The sequence below is a fragment of the Mizuhopecten yessoensis genome, unplaced genomic scaffold, assembly GCF_002113885.1.
Source record: "Mizuhopecten yessoensis strain PY_sf001 unplaced genomic scaffold, ASM211388v2 scaffold4123, whole genome shotgun sequence".
Taxonomy (NCBI): Eukaryota; Metazoa; Mollusca; class Bivalvia; order Pectinida; family Pectinidae; genus Mizuhopecten; species Mizuhopecten yessoensis.
In genome coordinates this window covers 165,833-191,400 of record NW_018405387.1, presented here as the reverse complement: position 1 = coordinate 191,400, position 25,568 = coordinate 165,833, and the positions used below count along the sequence as shown (strand labels likewise).

General features: G+C 35.7%; 2 protein-coding genes across 3 annotated transcripts; one reads left to right on the top strand and one right to left on the bottom strand.

The window, feature by feature from the left end:
• Positions 1-1,282: 1,282 nt before the first annotated feature.
• Positions 1,283-16,967, bottom strand: LOC110448655 (probable palmitoyltransferase ZDHHC16). Its single transcript, XM_021495022.1, has 9 exons — positions 16,901-16,967; positions 15,224-15,680; positions 12,835-13,026; positions 12,336-12,447; positions 11,301-11,434; positions 10,450-10,518; positions 9,537-9,755; positions 7,979-8,055; positions 1,283-2,209 (listed from the first exon to the last, which is right to left on the bottom strand). Exons 2-9 carry the CDS (start codon positions 15,416-15,418, stop codon positions 2,101-2,103), a joined length of 1,107 nt encoding a protein of 368 aa, XP_021350697.1. The 5' UTR covers positions 15,419-15,680; positions 16,901-16,967; the 3' UTR covers positions 1,283-2,100.
• Positions 16,968-18,214: 1,247 nt separating this feature from the next.
• On the top strand, positions 18,215-20,943 carry LOC110448653. 2 transcript variants are annotated; one of them, XM_021495021.1, is made up of 4 exons: positions 18,215-18,463; positions 19,021-19,062; positions 19,749-19,859; positions 20,286-20,943. In XM_021495021.1, the coding sequence occupies exons 1-4, from the start codon at positions 18,353-18,355 to the stop codon at positions 20,310-20,312; spliced, it is 291 nt and encodes a 96-aa protein (XP_021350696.1). In that variant the 5' UTR covers positions 18,215-18,352; the 3' UTR covers positions 20,313-20,943. The 2 variants fall into 2 exon arrangements, with proteins under 2 accessions (XP_021350696.1, XP_021350695.1); XM_021495020.1 differs by having other exon boundaries at positions 19,021-19,185; positions 20,286-20,942.
• The last annotated feature ends 4,625 nt before the right edge of the window (positions 20,944-25,568 follow it).

Sequence of the window (25,568 nt, the reverse complement as noted above, 5' to 3'; positions counted from 1 at the left end):
ACGGGGAAGGCCGTCCTTAAATTGTAAATGACCATAGCTGTTGATAGGACGTTAAACAATACTAAACCAAACCAAACCAATTTGTTCCTTAAATGCCTGATATCAAAGATAACAACAGTTCTTTACAGACATACGTCGAGTGGAGCAACATATAAAAATTTCAAATACGTTAAGTATACGTACGTATATATATGGGGCAAAGAAGTAATTCCAACAGTGTGGACAAGTTGTTATATGGGATTTTACCGTCTATATTACTTCTTTGACCCATACGTATATATATATATATACCCTGTATCTCTAGAACCTCTATATAGCTGGAAGATTTTAATTTGAAGCTTATAAATTGTCAGCCTCCCAAGAATTCATTCAATTATGATTAATTCATAACGAGAAAAAAACAGTAACATTTGCATGACTGTTTATCCTTTAACGAATTGCATTTTGTATAAATTTTCAAATAACAAGGGAGATCAAACTGATATTAGGCATAACATACATTTTGTAAAAACACAACCAGTTGAAAATTTCATTCCCAGAGAAAATCAGATCGCAAATATATTCAAAAATCACAAAAGTTGCTCATATGCTTTTCCCCATTTTAACCAGAATCCGCAAAGAAACAATAATAATGCTTTAATAACTAGTCTCATATTTTCCCACCGACAAATTTATTATTGGTTGTCGAGTTGATTATCGTGGGGGGGGGGGGGGGGGGGGGGGGGGGGGGGGGGCACACATTGTTGTTTTGTAAAAAGCATTCCAAATGCAGTTAAGGTTTCACAACTGTTTTGTAAAATGGTCATGTAAATTGCTATCAATACAAAGACAAAAGTTACTCAGTATATAACACAGGGGACACATTTGTTCTATACATAGCTTTTCATAATACTACACACTCATTCCGGGTGTCACAGTACACCAAGAATGTATCACCATATATTGCAATACAGAATGAATATATTGCCATATGTATCCCAATATATATATTGTCATAGGAATTCGAAGGATGTGCTCAATTCTATAAAAAGTTGTTGTCAGAATGTTATCAAACTTAATCATATATAATATGGATCACATAGATTAAAGATTTTTGTCAAACCAACAATCGATTACAAAATTTGAATTAATTCCCACCACTATTAAAAGCCTGCTTTATGCTTATTAGCATATCTGTTAGAATATGTAGTAATTTGCAAAGTTAAAACACCAAGCAGATACATGAAAATATGCTTTTTAAAAATATTGCCATACAGCAATATTTCATCTCTGTATTGTGGTACCATACAATGTACCTGTGTATTGTAATATACCTGTTTTCTGATATATTGTGACAGCCCTAAAACTCACAGAGTCACTTTTACCTTGGTCCTCAATAATAACACACACAGACACACTGTCAGTAAACAGTTAAAAAGTACATCATTATTATAATCCTGACTGAGGCCTCCTATATATTGTATTAAACAATAATCCAAACATCATACATTAATAAAGTTTTCTTTCTAGTTGGTTATACAATTTCAAATGACATATTACTGGCTTATTTAACTAACAGACTTTGTTCCGCCAAGTAATTATAGCATACTACCCTAGTACTAAAATTTAGGTTCTTATTAACTGCTTGAAAAATGGGTCTATGAATAAAGGCGTTATATGAAATATATATTACTGAACCTTTGCTAATTAAGGGGACAATTTCCAAATAGTTTTTAAAAGTCAAATTAGAAATATATGTTAAAAAATGTCCCTTCTTATAATTAATTATCTTGGCCTGGATACTGAAAGATTTGGTTTTTGTTTCGCTTAACATTAAAGTAAAAAATTCTAAATTCATTTCATAACATAAAATATAAGAAAAATTATGGAATCTTTGAACACATTGAATTTTGAGTTATGTAGTTTCATATTTATACAAAAAATAAAATGTATGCATTCACTTGTTGGTAAAACACCAAAGTGAAAAGAATGAGATTTTAATTTTGAGATCATGTCTTTGAGCAAAAACCAATCAATAGATGATAAATTCCAACCACAGAGTGATGAAAACTGCTTATTGTATGAATATATTGATACAAGGAAACCTCAGTCAAGTTTTTGTCATAAAAGCTGCAGGACATTATCTCCCTGGTATAGTGCATGCGGCCAAGTCAGACCATCCCCAGTGGGCTGGTGGCTGGAGGGAAACAGTATGTGTCTCACAAATGACCTGTGGTGGTAAGAAAATGTATGTTTGGTTAAAAGGAAATTTACTAACTGGAATCAAAATTTATAAATCTGGAAGGACTACAAGAATAAATTATGTATAAACAGTAAAAATTCAATATCATACCCTCTTTTCATATGCCACCTGGCTTACCACAAAGGATTTTAAGTTTTCCCTATATATTTTTCTTACCGTAAGTATCCCTGTCCCATTGCCTTAAGTATCCCTGTCCCATTGCCTTAAGTACCCCTGTACCACTATCTTAAGTATCCCCATACCACTGCCTTAAGTACCCCTGTACCACTGCCTTAAGTATCCCTGTCCCATTGCCTTAAGTATCCCTGTCCCATTGCCTTAAGTACCCCTGTACCACTATCTTAAGTATCCCCATACCACTGCCTTAAGTATCCCCATACCTCTGCCTTAAGTATCCCCATACCTCTGCCTTAAGTATCCCCATACCACTGCCTTAAGTATCCCGTTACCGTTGCCTTCAGGAACCCCATACCATTGCCAAACATTGTAACTATACATTGGTAACTATTTTGTCCCAGCATCACTATAGCTTTGATAACTCATTTTTGACAAGAAAACCACACCTTACCGAGCTTTTATGAAATAGTTGAAATAAAACGAAAAAGAATCTGCAACAGTGTTCCGAGTGTAAAAATTCAATGAAGCCAGATCTACACCAGGATTTGAACCCTGGACCTCATATCGCTCTACTGTTGCTCAACCAACTGGGCTCCATGGTCAACAAAAGTACCCCATGCCTTCTGGTATATCCAAAACAACTTTAAGGGGAGATTACTCTATGTACAAAAACCTACAGTGGAACTCTCTAGTGTTTTGCTGCAGTGGGACAGTGGTCCTTAACAACTTCTTTATATTCCTTCCTCATTATATCACCAGACCCCTTTATATACCTCCCTCATTATATCACCAGACCCCTTTATATGCCTCCTTCATTATATCACCAGACCCCTTTATATACCCCCCTCATTATATCACCAGACCCCTTTATATACCACCCTCATTATATTACCAGACGCATTTATATACCACCCTCATTATATCACCAGACCCCTTTATATACCTCCCACATTATATCACCAGAGGCATTTATATACCTCCCTCATTATATCACCAGACCCCTTTATATGCCTCCCTCATTATATCACCAGACCCCTTTATATACCACCCTCATTATATTACCAGACGCATTTATATACCACCCTCATTATATCACCAGACCCCTTTATATACCACCCTCATTATATTACCAGACGCATTTATATACCACCCTCATTATATCACCAGACCCCTTTATATACCTCCCTCATAATATCACCAGACCCTTTTATATACCTCCTTCATTATATTACCAGGCCCCTTTATATACCTCCTTCATTATATCACCAGACCCCTTTTCATACCACCCTCATTATATCACCAGACCCCTTTATATACCTCCTTCATTATATTACCAGACTCCTTTATATACCTCCCTCATTATATCACCAGACCCCTTTATATGCCTCCCTCATTATATCACCAGACCCCTTTATATACCAACCTCATTATATCACCAGCCCCCTTTATATACCACCCTCATTATATTACCAGACGCATTTATATACCCCCCTCATTATATCACCAGACCCCTTTATATACCAACCTCATTATATCACCAGCCCCCTTTATATACCACCCTCATTATATTACCAGACGCATTTATATACCACCCTCATTATATCACCAGACCCCTTTATATACCTCCCTCATAATATCACCAGACCCTTTTATATACCTCCTTCATTATATTACCAGGCCCCTTTATATACCTCCTTCATTATATCACCAGACCCCTTTATATACCCCCCTCATTATATCACCAGACCCCTTTATATACCTCCCTCATAATATCACCAGACCCTTTTATATACCTCCTTCATTATATTACCAGACACCTTTATATACCTCCTTCATTATATCACCAGACCCCTTTATATACCAACCTCATTATATCACCAGACCCCTTTATATCCCTCCCTCATTATATCACCAGGACCCTTTATATACCTCCTTCATTATATCACCAGACCCCTTTACATACCTCCTTCATTACATCACCAGACCACTTTATATACCTCCTTCATTATATCACCAGACCCCTTTACATACCTCCCTCATTACATCACCAGACCACTTTATATACCTCCTTCATTATATCACCAGCCCCCTTTATATACCTCCTTCATTATATTACCAGACCCCTTTATATACCTCTCTCATTATATCACCAGACCCCTTTACATACCTCCCTCATTACATCACCAGACCACTTTATATACCTCCTTCATTAGAAGGAGGTATATAAAGGGGTGGGGATATAATGAGAGTGGTTTATAAATGAGTCTGGTGATATAATGAGGTTGGTATATAAAGGGGTCTGGTGAGATAATGAGGGTGGTATATAAAAGGGTCTGGTGATATAATGAGGTTGGTATATAAAGGGGTCTGGTGAGATAATGAGGGTGGTATATAAAAGGGTCTGGTGATATAATGAGGGAGGCGTCTGATACCTCCCTCATTATATCACCAGACGCATTTATAAACCACTCTCATTATATCACCACCCCTTTATATACCTCCTTCATTATATCACCAGACCCCTTTATATTCCTCCCTCATTATATCACCAGACCCCTTTATAACCTCACTCATTATATCACCAGACCCCTTTATATACCCCCTTCATTATATCCCCAGACCCCTTTATATACCGCCCTCATTATATCACCAGACCCCTTTATATACCTCATTCATTATATTACCAGACCCCTTTATATACCGCCCTCATTATATCCCCAGTCCCCTTTATATACCTCCTTCATTATATCACCAGTCCCCTTTATATACCTCCTTCATTATATCACCAGCCCCCTTTATATACCTCCTTCATTATATTACCAGACCCATTTATATACCTCCCTCATTATATCACCAGACCCATTTATATACCTCCTTCATTATATTACCAGACCCATTTATATACCTCCCTCATTATATCACCAGACGCATTTAAAAACCACTCTCATTATATCACCACCCCTTTATATGCCTCCTTCATTATATCACCAGACCCCTTTATTTACCTCCCTCATTATATCACCAGACCCCTTTATATCCCTCCCTCATTATATCACCAGACCCCTTTATATTCCCCCTTCATTATATTACCAGACCCCTTTATATACCCCCCTCATTATATCACCAGACCCCTTTATATCCCTCCTTCATTATATCACCAGACCCCTTTATATGCCTCCCTCATTATATCACCAGACCCCTTTATAACCTCACTCATTATATCACCAGACCCCTTTATATACCCCCCTCATTATATCACCAGACCCCTTTATATCCCTCCTTCATTATATTACCAGACCCCTTTATATCCCTCCCTCATTATATCACCAGACCCCTTTATATCCCTCCCTCATTATATCACCAGACCCCTTTATATCCTTCCCTCATTATATCCCCAGGCCCCTTTATATTCCTCCCTCATTATATCACCAGACCCCTTTATATCCTTCCCTCATTATATCCCCAGGCCCCTTTATATTCCTCCCTCATTATATCACCAGCCCCCTTTATATACCTCCTTCATTATATTACCAGACCCCTTTATATACCTTATTCATTATATCATCAGACCCCTTTACATACCTCCTTCATTATATCACCAGACCCCTTTACATACCTCCTTCATTATATCACCAGACCCCTTTATATCCCTCCCTCATTATATTACCAGACCCCTTTATATACCTCCCTCATTATAACACCAGACCCCTTTATATACCTCCTTCAGTATATCACCAGACCCCTTTATATACCAACCTCATTATATCACCAGGACCCTTTATATACCTCCCTCATTATATCACCAGAGGCATTTATATACCTCCCTCATTATATCACCAGACCCTTTTATATACCTCCTTCATTATATTACCAGACCCCTTTATATCCCTCCCTCATTATATCACCAGACCCCTTTATATCCTTCCCTCATTATATCCCCAGGCCCCTTTATATTCCTCCCTCATTATATCACCAGACCCCTTTATATTCCTCCCTCATTATATCACCAGACCCCTTTATATCCCTCCCTCATTATATTACCAGACCCCTTTATATACCTCATTCATTATATTACCAGACCCCTTTATATACCTTATTCATTATATCATCAGACCCCTTTACATACCTCCTTCATTATATCACCAGACCCCTTTATTTACCTCCCTCATTATATCACCAGACCCCTTTATATGCCTCCCTCATTATATCACCAGACCCCTTTATATCCTTCCCTCATTATATCCCCAGGCCCCTTTATATTCCTCCCTCATTATATCACCAGCCCCCTTTATATACCTCCTTCATTATATTACCAGACCCATTTATATACCTCCCTCATTATATCACCAGACACCTTTATATACCTCCCTCATTATATCACCAGAGGCATTTATATACCTCCCTCATTATATCACCAGACACCTTTATATACTTCCCTCATTATATCACCAGACCCCTTTATATACTTCCCTCATTATATCGCCAGACCCCTTTATATTCCTCCCTCATTATATCACCAGCCCCCTTTATATACCCCCTTCATTATATTACCAGACCCCTTTATATACCTTATTCATTATATCATCAGACCCCTTTACATACCTCCTTCATTATATCACCAGACCCCTTTACATACCTCCTTCATTATATCACCAGACCCCTTTATATACTTCCCTCATTATATCGCCAGACCCCTTTATATTCCTCCCTCATTATATCACCAGACCCCTTTATATTCCTCCCTCATTATATCACCAGACCCCTTTATATACCACCCTCGTTATATCACCAGACCCCTTTATATACCACCCTCATTATATCACCATACCCCTTTATATACCTCCTTCATTATATTACCAGACCCATTTATATACCTCCCTCATTATATCACCAGACACCTTTATATACCTCCCTCATTATATCACCAGCCCCCTTTATATACCTCCTTCATTATATTACCAGACCCCTTTATATGCCTCCCTCATTATATCACCAGACCCCTTTATAACCTCACTCATTATATCACCAGACCCCTTTATATACCCCCCTCATTATATCACCAGACCCGTTTATATACCTCCTTCATTATATTACCAGACCCCTTTATATTCCTCCCTCATTATATCACCAGACCCCTTTATAACCTCACTCATTATATCACCAGACCCCTTTATATACCTTCCTCATTATATCACCAGACCCCTTTATATACCTCCCTCATTATATCACCAGACCCCTTTATATACCTTCCTCATTATATCACCAGACCCCTTTATAATGCCAGATAAAAAAAATCTGGATAAACGGAGGCAGTATAACAAGATCTTACCCTTATTTGATTCTCTGGTATATCAATTAAATTATATGCCTATTATTATTACATTGTAATAGGGTGGACCCCTGTCACATGCCTTATTCTAAGAAGAACCAAACAAGAGTTATCTATCTTGACTGACTAATAAAAGCAAATTTTCTCAATCATTTTTGGTCTTTTCTTCAATAAAAGTAAACTTAGGGATGTTTTCTTTTAACTTATAAGACATTAATAAAAACAGTGAAATTGAATAATTAATAAAGATATAACCAAAATATCCGTTGAATTGAATTGTTTGTACAAACCTTCCTGTTCCTTTTTCAATTCCGAAAAATATCCTCCAGTTTTGTATAAAACCAAAATCATATGGATTTCTAAAAGCCTGTCAAAAGTAAACAGAAAGATAAATCAATCAATTGTAACTAATTTACCCCTGAAGAAATATTTGAACTCCTCCAATTCAAAGGTTGGAATAGTTCATTATGACATTTCAGGGGTGAATGAGTTAACCAGATATAACCTTGTTAAACTTGTCAATACTAAAAAGGTCACAGTATACTTCACTATAACAAAAACGATATTTATGAAGATGCCTCAAAATATCATCGGTACCTATATAATGTATAGATAACTTAAATATATATTTCCATTATTGAAATTGGTCTTGAATATATTTTTCATGTTATGGAGATATAACACAAAAAAACGGAGCGGACTCTAAATAAACTGCGAAGCGGTTTATGATGAGAGTACACTTCGGTTTTTTGTGTTATAGTTCCATAACATGAAAAATATATTCAAGTTAATCCTTATAATTTTTATCTACTATACACAATCCCTGTGGAAATCCACTTTTATTGATGGACTCTTTTCTCTTAGAAATTATTGCGCTGCTGTATCAGCCAATCAAAAGTGACGTTACAAACGGCGACATCATTTTTTATGTTATGGGCTGATAACATAAATTTTTAAGTCAATGAAAATGCTTGTTACAAGCAAGATTAAATTATAACATAAGCATCCTGATGTATATATAGCCCTATTCGTTTTCCCATAAACTTATAATTGACAGCTAGGTTACAGTTAGCAATGCAAAGCAACCTGAGCAGGTCACAGTAGTCAGAATAAAATTGCTGGATATTTTTCCTAATGTTTTATTCAAATTTAAAAAAATCATACTCAAATCATTTTTTTTTCTTGAAGTATTTAAAGGGTTCATTAGCAAATAAAAGGTATATGCTAGTAAAACACTTATATCATTATTAAATCTGATAAAACCCTTTGATAATTTCATAAATCTTTAGTTTCTGTACAACACTGTACCCAGGTAATAGATGTTTTAGTCTACCTTCAATAAACTTAAAGTATGTAGCTGTTGTATTTCTACAGTTTACCTTCAAAGTATTCCTGTTACGATTTTAGAAGAAATCATGTTTGAAATAAATCATTGTACATGTATAAGTACAATCAAATTTGTAAAACGTTTTCTCACACTACTGTAAAGAAAAGAAAATTCAAATATAATACTTCACATCCACACACGTACAGTCATCAATATTTTTGATAAATTTCTCATTCACCCCTGAAGTCACATTTGAACTCCTCCAATTCAAAGGTTGGAATTGTTCATTTTGAAATTTCAGGGGTAAATGAGTTAAAGCATATTTTATAATTTCCATTAAATATTTTGGTTCTATTTCCCCCTGATTTACTGTCAAAACAGGATCAGCAAAGTTAACACACCACTTATTTTCCTTCATGAAATATGGACTGTATTGTCAGAAAAATGTACAGTGTTTGGGGGAGTTTTACAAACTGAATATGATTTTTTCAACAATGATTCAAAACGAATATGTGACTTACAATTCCCTGCTTCTTTAGTCGTACTCTTTCCTTCTTATTGATGTGCATCTCAATGTTGGTCTCGCCACGACTTATCATCCGGAAATGCCAAACGATGAGTCCGAGGACTGCTATGGCAACAGCAGAACAAACCAGAAACTCGAAGATGACAGCTATGTGGTAGTTCTGACGCTCATGTGTCACCTCCAGGTTGTAGCTTCTGTGAGCCATGGGTGTTGTCTACAAAAATATGTCGGTATATATCACAATACAGAACCTAGCTCATATGCCAGCTGTTCAACAAACTTTAGTTTTCATGTATTGGTCAACAAATCAGGTGAAACAGTATATGTTCTTAGGAACCGTTTTCATAAACTAGAGAAACTAAGCATAGCACACAAAACCCTATACCCACCCAACCCCACCCGTCCACCATGGTGAAATTCTATCTTAATAACAGACCTTGACTTCTGACCCAGGTCAATATTCAGGCCCATAATAGAACTTGTCAAAGGTATGCGGAGGTTAACTCTTTCACCACTGTAGACCATGATGGACTCATCCAGATCAATGTATGGTAGAGTCTACTAAAGTTAACTAGGGGTGAAAGGGTTAAATGATACTTGTGAAGTAAGTGAAACATACAAGTGACAGATCTAAGTCTAGTGTCAACAAATATGGTCGATAGATTGGTGTGGTTTTATATGGTTTATATTAGGTCATTTAAGGACGTATGACCACTAGACTTCTCATCCTAGGTTTTATCATCATGTTTGTCATCAATATAAAGCAGGACCACATTAAATATTAATGTTTTTAAAAACATATATTACCATAATGAGACCTGCACAATAATTACAGGTAAACTTCTGCCAATCAAGACAGCAGACCAGAATTATAATTGTACACTTCTGTCAACCAGAATAGAACTTACTGATAGTGTTTTGTTGATGACATCATAGGCTAGGTTTAATGGGTACAGCACAGCTGGGAACGGATAAGGCTGGAAGGTAGAAAGCATTGCATATTACAGAAAGGGTTTTTCACTTTTTATATGCTTAGCTGTTGGTACAGGGATTGGTGAGGCATAGTGAAGTTAACTTTACTCACTGTTGGCATTCTAATTTTATTATATAACATCACATGAAGTGAAGTACAGTATTTCCATAGTGCATGACAGCATATATAGCTGTAACAGGAGAAAGAGAAGACCATACATCCCTTGTATCATATAAAACCCTTTCTATCTCTATAAAATATCTTCAGTCTATAAACTTTTCCATATATTATATTTTATTCTTTTGCGATATTCCCGTAGCAAAACTGGACTGGGTCGATCGTCCGCGACCGGGTAGTTCAGTAGGTAGAGCTTTAAGTCTAGAATTTGGAGGGTCCCGGGTTAGAACCCCGGTCTGGCCTACAAATTTGAACTCCCACTATATTTTGTGTCTGTGACCAACCCTTTTTTGAAGTACTAAGTTAATGCTTGACAAGGGGATATCTAAACCTGGGTTTTATGTAGTGTTGTCTTCTGGGGCGAAGACATATAGGTAAAGGTGGGAGGAATAGAAGTGGAACTGAACTGGATCGATCCTCGTCGACCTGGTAGCTCCTTTTGTGGAGCGTCCCTCTAAAGTTCAGAGGGTTCCAGGTTCAAACTCTGGTCTGGGTGTGCATTTTTCTGCTCCTCTTACATTCAAATTATTTTTGAAGCAAAGGGAGGTAACTTCAGTCCTGTATAGTTTTCCTCATTTCTATACAACCTAATATTATAAATGTACCCACCGTTGCACCATAAAAGTGTTCGATAAACACATCATATCCTGTGAAACTGACGTACAGGGCTCCGACGAACATGTAACAACAGAAGAGAAAGAAGAAACGGTGTGTGTAAAACCCAACACAATTGTTTAGCCAAGCTGTGGTGGTGATTAAGGAAAGAATTCCGTATACAGTGTTACATATTTAGTGGAATATCAAAAAATGACGATTTAAATTTAAATTTGAATTTAACATTTATAAAATCTTTAAGATGTATGGAAGATGGAAAGTATATTATCATTGTTTAACAGATGCATATATACAGAGCATCAGTATTTCAGATGGTCTTCAAATTTCATTTCTGATAGTCGAACCAATGTAAAAAGGATTCATTCATTTCATTGCGATTAGTATATTACAATTACCGTACAAGCCATTGGATATTTGCTAATCTCAGTTCCGGATTTCTTTTTACATTGAAAACTGTCCCGGAGATAATATTAAGTTAAATGGAATCCCATTTGTCTAAACACTCTCCTTATTTAAAAAATAAATAAAATTCTGCCATCATGACTTGGTCCACATAAAATTGAAAAAGGAAAAGGTCAGTGTTGGAATGCCGTCTTTTCGTATTGCAGAGTTATCTTCTCTTGTGAGCCGGTATTGAATGTTACGTCATTGGTTTGTGTGAGAAAATTACGTCGTTTTCTCAAAAATTGATGACGTTACTCTCACAAACAAATGACGTAACAATCAATACCTGCTCACAAGAGCAGATAACTCTGCAATACGAAAAGACGGAATATAAGAGTCAGGAGGGGAAGATTTTGAGGGGCCGGCAAAGTGTCTGAAGGGGGATCGAGGGTTCTCAGTCCAGACTAACAAGGTTTCTCTGTACTAGCTGATTATGTTACAAGTCAGTGGTCTGTTAATCTTTTTTTCGTATTGAAATAAGCAAACAATTGCGGAAGACCCCATTCATTTTCTTCATGCTTTCCTCTTATTCCTTTATATACGCAACTGAATAGCACTTCAACTGGTAACGGTTGTCAAGGATACGACAGTGATGGTCCATCTTCAGTATACACCTGTCACAAATACTGCAGTGATGAGTTCGTGGAGGTTTGGGGGCAATGCATTTCCGGCATATAGAAACTGTCTCAGGAATTTTCTTTTGAGAAAAAAAACCATACACAAAAATAATGAAATTCATTGACAGTGAAAAAGGAAAATTGTATTTCAAACTTTTGAAATGTTATTAGTTAAATGTAGGACTGACAATGTATAGGTCAATAAATTGTCAAATATTCAAATTTCTTACATCTATAATTCTGTTAAAAGCACCTCTAGATGCAAAACAATTACTGATACATATATTTCAAGATGATAATTTAATAATATATTCTAACTTGATGATGCTCTTTGCTTTAAGTTCTCAGACTCTCAGGTAAAACATTTGTTATTCACAGCATCATAATCGTAACAAAACTACTATTTATATATATATATACATCAGTTAGTTTGTTGAGTATAATTTGAAATCATAACACTGACTGACCAGTGGGGGTGTTCCAGGATGAGTGAAAGCAGCCATGATGTAATTGAAGACAATATTGATTAGAAGCCAGTGTCCAAAAACCAGATGGAATATGGTGCGGCTCATACTCTGTGCGTACACGTGAGGCAGCAAGCAGGTGTAGAAAATCGCTACCACAGAGGTTGTCAAGAATATCACCATTGTCATAAAAATCTGGAACAAAGAGTTTAAACATGGGTTACCTGTTAATATTTCGCTTGTTTATATAAAGTATAAAAAATTCCAAAGACAATATTAAGGCCAAATAAAAATATAGCTGTGTTTCCCGACCGACCCTAATACATTCATGCCGACCCTAATACATTCATGCCGACCCTAATACATTTAATTGGTTTTTGACAGTCACTGTTGTGCATATATTAGCTGTTTAATTGTTTCGAGTATGCATATAATTTGCTATGAATTTTATAAGCCTTGGCTCGTGGTCAGTTGGGGGTGGGGTGGGGATGGGGGTGGGGGTGGGGGGTCCAGTCAGTGTTAGCTGATACCGACACCCACCCCCCTAGTCAAATTTAGCAGGTAAATTTATGGACATTTGAACCTAGTCATGTAGGGGTAGAATTTTAGCAGGATTTCAGCAGCATCAACAATTTTAATGTAGCAGGATTTTGTCAAGGGTCAGATAGTAAGGTAGTTCAGCATGGGAGTCAAAGGAGAGGAAGAGGTTGGGTTGGGGAGTTGAGTTAAGGAGGTTGAGTAATTAGGGAGACCGAGTTGAGAGGTCTATTGATATAAAGAAGAGTTAGAAAGTTAGAGTGAGAATTAGGAAGTTAGTAATAGTAGTGGTTTTAGCTGTAGTTTGTAGATCTGTGTAGTTTTACAGTTTATATAGTTGGAGATAAGTTTGGAGTGGAGAGATTGCAGAGTTCACAAAAGTGAAGACTTGTTTATATTATTTTATGATGAATTGAAACACTTGTTTAGTAAATATAGTGTATATATATGTATAAATGTACTTATTTTATTGTTCTATCAATTTTAAATAGTGGCAGTGGAAATTGAGAACAAAAAGCATCAATAATTACAAAAGAAAATGTATAACACTGGTGACCATCAGTGGAGTTTGGATTACTAAAAACTAGTGTCAAGCAGTAGGGGAAATACATATTTTTAACATTTACAGAGGTAATCAGGAGATTTTCTTCACCAAAAAACAAAATAAAATAAAAAGATAAAATAAAATGTTTTTCCTACCTACCTACCCTATTTTTTTTTGGAGCTGAAACAGGAAACACACATATATTTTTATTTGGCCTAAAGCAAGAATAATGAAGAGTGTTTTAACTTAAAAGGTTGGTTTGGGCCCATGATAGGAACAAAAAGAATTAAAATAACTAGAATACTGAAAGTAATTATAGCTTTTACATGTAATTTTACTATAGGCCTATAACCAAGTTGGTTGCATTTGGTCACACAACCATCATCTTTCATGCTATTGTATTGTCTGCAGCTCATTAGAATGGTACTAGTAAAAGGTATATAATTACAGTACATGTTGACAAGGGAAAACCTGAGAACCCTTAATTTAAAAGTATATCTTTTCTGTGACAAACAGAGAAACCAAATATCAAGGTTTTTGCCAGCTAGTTTGGGAACATTTGGGAACTAAACAGGAATTGGGAACATTTCATCAGCATTTGGTAAAAGTTGGGAACATTTCGTCAGTGTTCCCACATTTACAGTTTTGGGAAAATATCATAAATTCATGCATATTCATGTATTTTGAATGCTCTTCCATGGACGATAATACTTTGAACATTGCACAATTATGACTAGAAACTTGTATAAACATGCTTTTTACTGAAATTGCGAAAATGCATGGTCATTTTTCAATTGGGAATGGGTCCCTGTACCGGACCCTACCAACACCTACAGATGGTCAAAATGGTATTTTGAAGCATATCAGATGAAGTGAGATTAAATTACACTGATAGTTTATTTACTATATAGATATCTTCATAACATTATCAGATTTGAAACCCAGGACCCTTAGGTGGGTTTTTTTAAAATAATTTACAAATATTTCAACATTGTTATGAAAATCCACATGATTATTTTAATAGTGTAGTTTATGTTTTCAATATCAACCAAAACAACATACACGATAGCAACCTTTGTAAATGGCTTATAAAAACCTAGCTAGATAGTTTTACTACATCTTTTCTTCACATCTACCAATTTGTGAACCAAGCCTTTAGCAAGTTAGAAGGACAATATGCCATAATACAAAATGCCTGAACCAATGTGCTAATTTGCAGATCTATGTAACTTAATATTTTTGTACAATTCAAAATACTGCTTTATTATGTTCATATGTTGCAGTATAAGATAAAAATACAATGATACTTACTGGTCCCAAATATTTGGCAAATTTATCCACAAACCAGAAGACTGGTTCTAGAGATGTTTCCATCGCTATGGAGACTGACGTAAAGTGATTGTAATACAATGTCATTCGGAGAAGCTTTATCCACAAAATAAAGGTGTCCATCAACTTTTTGAGTCTCCACGGAAGCTCGTGGATTTTCCACTGAACTCTTGCCATGATGATGATGTCAAAATTGTTTCTGAAGAATTACATGTATATACTTCAGTGGTCTGTTAAGGGTCAAGTGGTCTGAAGGGTCATATGTGATGTCCAGTTGCTCTAGTAGTTAGTATAAATATACCGTAAGATAATTGAAGTCTAGTTGAACAGAAAACACTTATCAGATGATGGCAGTTGACCACCCAACAGCACACTGATACATCACTGCAAGATATATATACTCCTCTTCTCCTGATCAAGGGTAATTCTTCCAATCAATCTGCAATAAAAAAAAAAAGAAGGTAAAAGCGAACGAGTGTGCTACTTCTGTAACAAATGAGGCTGCTGGTCAGCTATTTTTTTTATTAAATATGATAGTGATGACTGTTACTTGGCACTTGTCACAAGTACTCGCCTTGTTAAACCTCTAACATTGTTGGAGTTAATGACTCTAAAGAGTGTACAAGACAGAATGCTGATTGGGGGACATGTTTTTGTACCTGCGATTCATCTCCATCTTTTGAATGTCAGCCATCAATAATGATTATATTGAGGTAGTTTAGGAAGATAGTGAAGCATATATATATTGTGATAAATCATATAGGTGTTTTTTTGTTTTTTTTTTAAATTTGCATTTGCTGTAAGATAAAGGAGGCAAAACAGGTCAATTTAGTTGTTATGTTGTTTGTGTTTGTCTTCTATTAATCTGTTTGAGGCACATTTTTTGAATTCTTAAAGTGTTGTGCATTGGCCATCCGTAATGTCAACATTTTCTTCCAAAATGAGTACGAAATCACGACTGTTTCTTAAGTGCGCGGAAACCGGTAACACAAGGATACTATAAGAGATATAGACTGGAACTCCCTGCCAGTCTCTGTAGCTTCTGCTGACACACTTGACTCATTCAAGTGTGCACTTTACAACTTACACAGCTCTTTCTAATTCCTACCACAGTTTACAGCATCTTGACCAACTGCTTGTAAACAATCACCAATACAACCCTTCCATGCCCATACTAACTTTTGGCTGTCCTTTGTGTTCAACCAAGGGACGAATACTAACAAGTCCTTACGTAACATTCCGTCCATACGTCTGCACTGTCCTCACATCAATACATCACTGTCAAATGTTGTAACACTGTTCATGTACCTCTGTATATATATATATATATATATGTAAATTTTATAACATTGACATTGTATACTATGATAGACACCCTTGGCATATAGCTCACGTACATGCGCACGGACAGTTATCGCTCCAACCTAGGAGTCTTTGTCCGTTCTTGGAAGAAGAAACACACACGTGCGGTGTCCACATGACAGGGACCCAGGGAGTCATACACGTGTGAAACGCCCCACTATGATCATTTTAGAGTCAGCAAGTTCAACATTGAACGATGGACATATACATACATTAGAGTGACCGAACACGTCTTATCACAGATATAAATACATATGCATGTTAAAGCATGCATACAATGTGTACACACACACTTACCATTTAAAGTATATGGAATATGCAAGTAAAACAATTTCTACCGGCTCCCGGAAGTGCAAGAGTTGTAGGTAAAAGCAAAACCAACTAACGGGGGAACATACACGGAAAATACACACAACTACCGTTTTCAAACTAACAATTCTCACACGAAAACTTTTAAATTTAGATATCGTTGGTATTTAACACACAGTCTTACTCTTACTACTTAGATTAGAGGGATTGGGATCCCGAAGTGATAACCTCCCTCTATTGGCCCTTCTGAAGTGGCGGATCCAGAGGTTTTTTTGGGGCTTCAGGAAACCCCCCCACCCTGAGAATTTTCTTTAAAAATCATGTATTTTCACTATTTTCCTCAATTTTTCCCCACATGGAAATCCCCCCAGGAAATTTGGACCCCCCCCCCCCCAGATAGGTCTCTGGATCCTATGAGAATGATTTTGAGATTCTTTATTCGTTCTAAAAGAAACAAGTAAATATATAGCAATTATTGTAATATTTCTCTTCAAGTGATAATAAACATAGTTTATAATGTAGCGGCACTTATATACATGTAGTAATTAACATAGGTAAAAATATGGAATTTAGCATTGGACACTATCAGGGACAGTATCCTGACACTATATATTTAACAATAGAAATAGTGAATTTAGCAATATAAATAGTGACTTAAACAAAATTGAATTTAGCAATAAAAAATATGAATTTAGCAAAAGAAATTGTGAATTCAGCAATTGAAATTTTGACTTTAGCAATGGAATTTGTGGTTGAATTTAACAATAGAGAATTTACCAATAGAAATTGTGAATTCGGCAATAGTGAATTTAGCTATAGAAATTGTGAATTCGGCAATAGTGAATTTAGCTATAGAAATTGTGACTTTAGCAATAGTGAATTTAGCAATACAAATAGTAATTTAGCAATATAATTTGTGAATTTAGCAATAAATCTGGAAATTGTAATGTAACACTCACTGGGAACAGCAATAATAATAATTATAATAATGATTTTTATTCAACATCGTGTACATTGTCAACCCGCGCAACAAACATAAGCTCTGTAGAGCTTTTATTTGTTGTGGAGGAAAATCTTGCGTTAATTTTTTTTTAATTCAGTATTTTTCTTTTGAATTTTCCTTTTCATAAAGATGATTTTAAAAATCACAGTCAACCGTGTAACAGGTAAAAAAACGAATTGATCGTCAGTTCAATTATTAATATTCATTTTTTCCAACCATTGAAATCCGAAAATAGTTATTTCCGGACACCTATTTTACACTTATAATATTCTTTCGCGCATGCTTATAATTCATTTCCGCGCGAAATCAAATATATAAACAATGAACAGGTGCTCTCTTGTTAAAATGTTATGAAAACACGTCAAAGTTATGCTTAAAAGCAATATACATACATCATTCGTTCATTTAATAGTTACCAATACTCGGCATCCTTCATCATGTTTGCATCGGCGGGCAAAAGGAAGTATCCTTTCTTGAATCAAGAGATTTGTCACCAAGCGGCAAATGTCCAACATCGCATCTTAACGGATTCACAACATTTTCTACCGGTATGTAAATTTTCAATTTTGAACTATCCAGAACTTACAAAAAAAACTTAATGGCTAGTATTTTTCTTCTATATGTACCTGTGTCCCCTACGTATATCCCACTGGAAATTATGATGGTATATCTTGGCCTTCATGGGCACGCGTTCATGAAACTCACGGCAGATCTCATTCTCAAATTCTTATTAGGTGCTTAAGCCACAATATTAGAAAAATATAAGAAGGGTGTACGTTCAGTTTATGATTTGAGCAAATATTTTTGTAAATGTACAAGTTCACTACAAGACAGTTGGTTTGTTTAAATAATATATAATAAATCAGGCAATGTTTAAGGATGAGAAGGATTGTATGAATATAGGCCAAGTAGAATATGTATTTCTGGTTTTGATGTATAGGACATGCGTATGATCGTACATGTATATACTCAACGACATATGTATGATACTGTAACATTTAAATTTTTAACTTTCGGTTTATATTAGGAGTTGCTTCCCTTCCTTCAGTTCTGAGACATAAATTCCATACTTTCTGATTATACATATGTATATTATATTTGACAGAAAAGGGTTTGCATTGGTAACCAGCTGGAGAGTAGTAACCAAGTACGTCTGACAACAATCCGAGAGGAGATTTATAACTCGATGCAAATGAATCGCACCAATACGGCTGTCAATCAACACCAAACTACACACATTGGACAAACCACAGACAACTGTTCAATGGAGGTATACACATACAGATCAAATAAATGACTGTGTCACCTATACAGTATACTATAAACAGTTACTGGTATAAAATTCATATATTAGGGAGCTATCCACTGCATTCTAAATAAAATGATAAAATAAAAGTTGCATATTGCAGCAAACTACAAATTCTTTTGTGGAAAAAAATCTTTTTCATTGATCTCTATTTTTTTCCAAATCCATAGCAAAAACAAGATATTGATTAAATAATCAAAAATTATAATTTGGAAGATTTGAACCATTAATTATAAATGACTGATACCCAGGTGTTTTCATATACAGGCAGTGATTATTTTTGCTTGATGAAGGTATACTACCCAATACAGGCTGTTTCCCCTAGCTAAAAAGTGCCTTAATTTACCGAAATGACCAAAAACTGAGGAATACATCCAAATTTCAAAACAAATGATGCTTTATTTTCCCAATGAATAAAGGAACAGGCTGTTGTAGAATTTCGGTAATAAAAACACTGACAGGTATATGTAGTGTACATATATTTGGTTGTATGATTTTTTTTTTATAATATTTCCTTAATTTTACAGACCAGTCCTGAAGAGCAGCACTATGTCAACAATAATCTCAACAATAACAGTATGTGTGAGGGTAACAGACAGCAGAGCGTTAGATGTACGCGCTGTGAGGCCGGTCAGGGGGTGAGTATTCTCAATATCTGTCCTACTATAGAAACACGAGAGGAAAAATCTAAGGCTTGACCCTAAGGCTTGACCCAGACCAGGATTTGAACCCGAGACCCTCCAAACGTATACCTGGTCATGGATGAATGACCCAGTCCAGTTCCACTACATATATATATACATTCCTCTCTCCTTTTACTAAGTCTTTGCCCCCCAAGTCATCACTAACCCTCCAAACTCTACCTGCAGCTGGACGCAGTCCAGTTCTACTACTCTATAAAAAAATGTTAGATAACATAGTTTCAATACTTTTGGAAACAGGAATTACAATTTATATTCAATAAACCTGTTAACAACATATCCATATATATTGAGTAATTTACATCTGTTGTAATGTACATGTATAGGTATACACACTAATATGTTTTTTTGTTGTTTTTTCAGGGACATTTTCAACACATATTTCAATGATCCTGTATTGATGTGAGGATCTGGGATATACACAAAAGTGCCATGGTACTACGGTGTACTAATTCAGGGGAAAACTCCTCGCAGGCGAAGATCACGTCTTTCTCTGCTGTATACTTAGCAAGCATGGAGACAGCTTGTGCATGTCAAATATCATGCATTTTAATATATTTTTAAAACTTTTAAATTGAAAATAAATTGTTACCCATCTTTAAAATGAAAAAAAAGCATAATGCAGTGATTTATGGACACAAACATTTGAGTCCTAGACCCCTCTGAGTTTCCTGTCACATTCATTGTTTTCTGAGATACCACTGAATCTGTTAGTTAATGATACTCATCAAAATTTTGAAAATGATCCTCAGAAAAGTAACTAGTTTTGTAATCTCTGAACCACTTTACAATGCCTGAATTGTCAAGTTTAGAGACGGTATCTTCCAATATTGAATATTGAATAGCTCAATTGAGTTTTGTTGCTTTCAATAGTTTCTATGTTAATAATAATTTATTATTTCTAGTTTCTACTTATAATCATGAAGTTAACGATTCAAGTTGATGAACAAATATATAGTTAAAAATTCAAGTTGATGAAAAAATATATAGTTAAAAAATCAAGTTGATGAAAAAATATATAGTTAAAAATTCAAGTTGATGAAAAAATGTTGCCGTTAAGATATAAAAATGTGCATGAGTGTAACATATACATAGATTTTATGTTTATATTTGAAATTTGAAAATAATTGAAGACTTTGCCAACATTTTTTTACATGTGTTACAGTGTAAAAGAAAACTACAATTGTAAGCATTGAATCCTGTGAGGCTTAAGATGGGGAAGGGGAGATAAATATGTTAAGATATTAAATGGCACTTTATTTAAATTTGATATTTATTGGCTTTACAGATAATTATTATTATTATGTTCATTGTCAGTGAAGTTAAATATGTATTTTATAGAATTTCACAGTTCCAAGAAATGTTGAACTGAACAACATTCAAAGACTGCCCTGTAGACCATATTTATCCCACAATAACTCCAGTGGGTTGACATATAATTTCTAAATTAAAGAAGAGATTGGGTTTGTTATAGGACATTGAAGGCACTTGTTACTATTTCTACTGAACTGCAGTAGCTATAGGTGTATTACATTTGTAGTGAGCTTTGTTAAAAAAAAATGTTTCTGGTTTCCTTAACTTTTTGTGCTTATCCTAAACTCACTTTTGGCAATTTTCAAGGAAGCACTGTTAAAGTTAAGAATACTCTTATATGAAAAAAATATTGGTGAACACAATAAAATGTATTATCTACCTATCCTTAATTATTTGTTTGGCCTTATAAGTTGATAAAACAGTAATAGTTATGCCAGGTTTCATGTTGATATTATGCTTGTTCATGATCAGTTGTCAAAATGAGACCACACAATTTAAAGTGGACACCAAGCATTTGAATCAGAATGTCTTATATTTCTTAATGATATTAGTATTATTACTATCAGTTATCATACTATTATTAGTATCGCCTGGGTCTCCACTTTAAAAAAAAAAATACCCAGCTCTAGTTCTAGTGCTGTTATGCCTGTATGACTTAAGCTTACTCAGAATGATGCCAAACTCAAATATGGTAGTGTTTAAAAAATTATCACATACTTCTGTGGTCACAGAAAAGTGTACAATATAGCTTGACCTGATACTCCAAGCTTGACCTGATACTCCAATACAGTACAGCATAACTTGTATGTGTAGCGGATCTGGACTGGGTTGATTATCAGAGTCCAGGTAGCTCAATTGGTAGAGCATCCGTCTGGCCGTGCACTTTTCCCGTGCTGTTACATATGTACCACCCATTGTCTAATCCAGTATATAAAGTCCCAATAATTTTCTCTCCGATGATTTTGTTAGTGATCTGTGTAATATTCTTAATTCACCCTGTCTTCTCTCAGAACTAATAAGATTTTACAAAAGCTGCCACAAAGGCAGGAATAAATATTGAAAAGGGATTTTTATATTATCAAGATTTATAATACAATCCTTGTAAAAAAATCCCTATTCAATGTTCATTTCTGCCTTTCAATTTTACTCCATTCACTATCCCAACAAATTTACAATTTCTGACAAAAAAAATGTTTGTTAAATTTGATCGTAAATTATAAGGCTGGGAAAGGTGTTTTTTACCCTTGTGACCATGACAGAACATTTTAAAAACTAACATTGTATATAACTGGAATATCTCTTCATAGCTTTGATAATATTTGGAAATAAGATTCAAATCTGTTTCACTTTGAACCATGCAGACGATTTGCGAGTTGCTTCCCTTTGACCGTGTTGCTTCCCGTGTTGCGCATAATCTACTTCCTGTGATCTGACGGAAATGGCCAATGGTCTGTTCTATGAAAATATGTCGATTCCTTTTAAACTGTTGACAAAATGGAGTACTTGTTTACACGTGCCATCAAACACAATTTGGAGTGTCAAGTTGTTGATGGGATTAAAATTCTGTTACAAAAATCATGTAATATTTGGTAGATTCTGTCATTCATACTGTGAGTGGAGTGTGTATGCTTGCATATTAGCTAAATAAATTGTACAGGTAGCATTGTATACGTCCCATGTTCACAAAAAGCCCCCTTCCAAGTCTCGTGCAGTAAATGATATCTGTGTATGTGTTTGGAGAGATTTTTTGTATGTTTATATTAATGTTTTTATTTAGATCTCAAATAGTTTTATTTCAGTATTTTAACTTTTTTTTTTAAATGAAAATTTTACAAATATATGTCAATAAAAAATATGCAATGAATTGTATTAATTACTTGTTATTTAGAATTCCAGGTGTTCTAAAACCCTCCTGTTGTAGCTATTGTCCCGGCAGGAACATGTGAATTGCAACCAGATTTAAATATTCTAGGGTTTACATCTACAGGTACTGTATGTCGTGACAGAATCAGAGGCACGCGTTTAGCTATTCGATAAATTTAAGGGTAAAAAAAAACCTGATCAATTATTAGGCTGATAACTACAGAGGGGCGACACCCAAATTCAGAGCAAGTCAATTTTACCGTTACGCTGCTACGCGATTTTTTCGATGTACATGAAAGGAACAAACTAGTGTAGTTCACAAGATGGCGTGTTATTTTTTACTGAACCGTACATCCGGGTACAGCGAGATTAGCGCCGTCATCTTGTAGGTCAAGCGGAACACGAAGTGCGTTACTGTCATGAAATCATCAACGCGTACAGAGAACGTAAATGGAGTTTTGACGATGCGTACACATCATAACTGTGGTGAGGACGAAATGATACAAATCTACCGCAATTATATACAGAGTTCAGTTATGGTGGTCAACTCATATCGCCTGCATTGTTGCGTACTCGAGACCTTGATTAGGTCGTTAGAACATACAATGGTGCATGGAAGGTGTGTTAAAAAACTTATATCGAGAGCACAACGAATGAATTTCAAAGAAGACCAATGAGCTTCTGTAATCACAGCCAAGGCCAATATATCAACAACTTACTACAACACTCCTGATAGTTAAACAACACTTAATTCAGATGATGGGAATGCTCATTTCTTCCAACTAAAATGAATAATTCACCTTATCAAACAGACGATACAAATATATTAATACCAATCCAAAACACAACCCGCATTTAATTGTCTGTATAATGAACGACGTGGCCAACTGGCCAGACGATGGGCCAGCTGTTTATCGCTGGAAGTTGGACTAAACATTGAGGTTAAACAGAGATGTTTGTCCCTCGCGGCATAATGAATGACATATATATCTTAATACCGACAACGGTTTTACGTTCAGCCTGCTACCCAACACGTATTCTGAGATGCTGGAATTGGAAACCAAGGATCTAGATTGTTTTGATTGTGTGTCTAGTTTCGTGCGTGGCCGGTGGATGTGTATTCGTAAGAGCTTAAAGCCCAATTTCCACAGATTATTGTGAGCAAGATAATTAGCAGCTATATATGGCCCCAATGTAATACCCGACCCTTGTTGACTGTCATTGTTAATCTTCTATACCAAGGACAAATGACAAGATGTTGTGTTTTTATATCCCAGATCTGGTATACCCTGTCAATATCGTATACAATTCCCACTCACGGCGTCCAGCGTCATTCTGAAAATGAAAAGATTAAAAACTTCCCTATTGACAAGTTTGTTTCTTTAAGAGAACCAGTACAATTTTCATGTTACTGCAGTTGCATCTATTTTCCCTTTGCCTGTTTTCCGTAAATTCAAATGTTTAAAACCACTATTATGCGCACAATATCGAATCACTTTATTCCTGGTCTCGGGGATTTAATAGGAAAGCTGTGTATGCGTTCTTGTAATAAAACGTTTATCGGCTTCTGCAAATCTATTTTTGACGTAGAAGATCGATAGACGTCATCAGTTAATTAGAAACAAATTGATTGTCGATTTTGTGTGAACGGAAACAAATGTGGCAATTCGGACAGATTGCTGCTCTTCTACTATTGCCTTCCGAATGACAAGCTGCTCTTCTGATGCCTTCCGAGTAACACTACCGTTCCAGATTCCTCCGAGTGACAACATGGTACTTTTCTGACTTTCTCCGAATGCTAAAATGCTACTTTTCTTATTTATTCTAAATAACAGCATGGTACTTTTCTGACATCCTCAAAGTTACAACATGGTACTTTTCTGATATCCTCAAAGTGACAACATGGTTCTTTTCTGACGACCTCTGAGTGACAACATGGTACTTTTCTGACGTCCGTTGGGTGACAACATGGCTCTTTTCTGACGTCCTTTGAGTGACAACATGGTACTTTTCTGACGTCCGTTGGGTGACAACATGGTTCTTTTCTGACGTCCTTTGAGTGACAACATGGTACTTTTCTGACGTCCTTCGAGGGACAACATGTTATTAATTGTCGTCCTCTGAGTGACAACATGGTACTTTACTGACGTCCTTTGAGTGACAACATGGTTCTTTTCTGACGTCCGTTGGGTGACAACATTGTATTAATTGACGTCCTTTGAATGACAACATGGTTCTTTTCCTGACGTCCTTTGAGTGACAACATGGTACTTTTCTGACGTCCTTCGAGGGACAACATGGTATTAATTGACGTTCTCCGAGTGACAACATGGTACTTTACTGACGTCCTTTGAGTGACAAAATGATTCTTTCCTGACGTCCTTTGAGTGACAACATGGTACTTTACTGACGTCCTTTGAGTGACATCATGGCAGGGGCGGGTCCAGGTGAGGGCGTACGCCCCCCCCC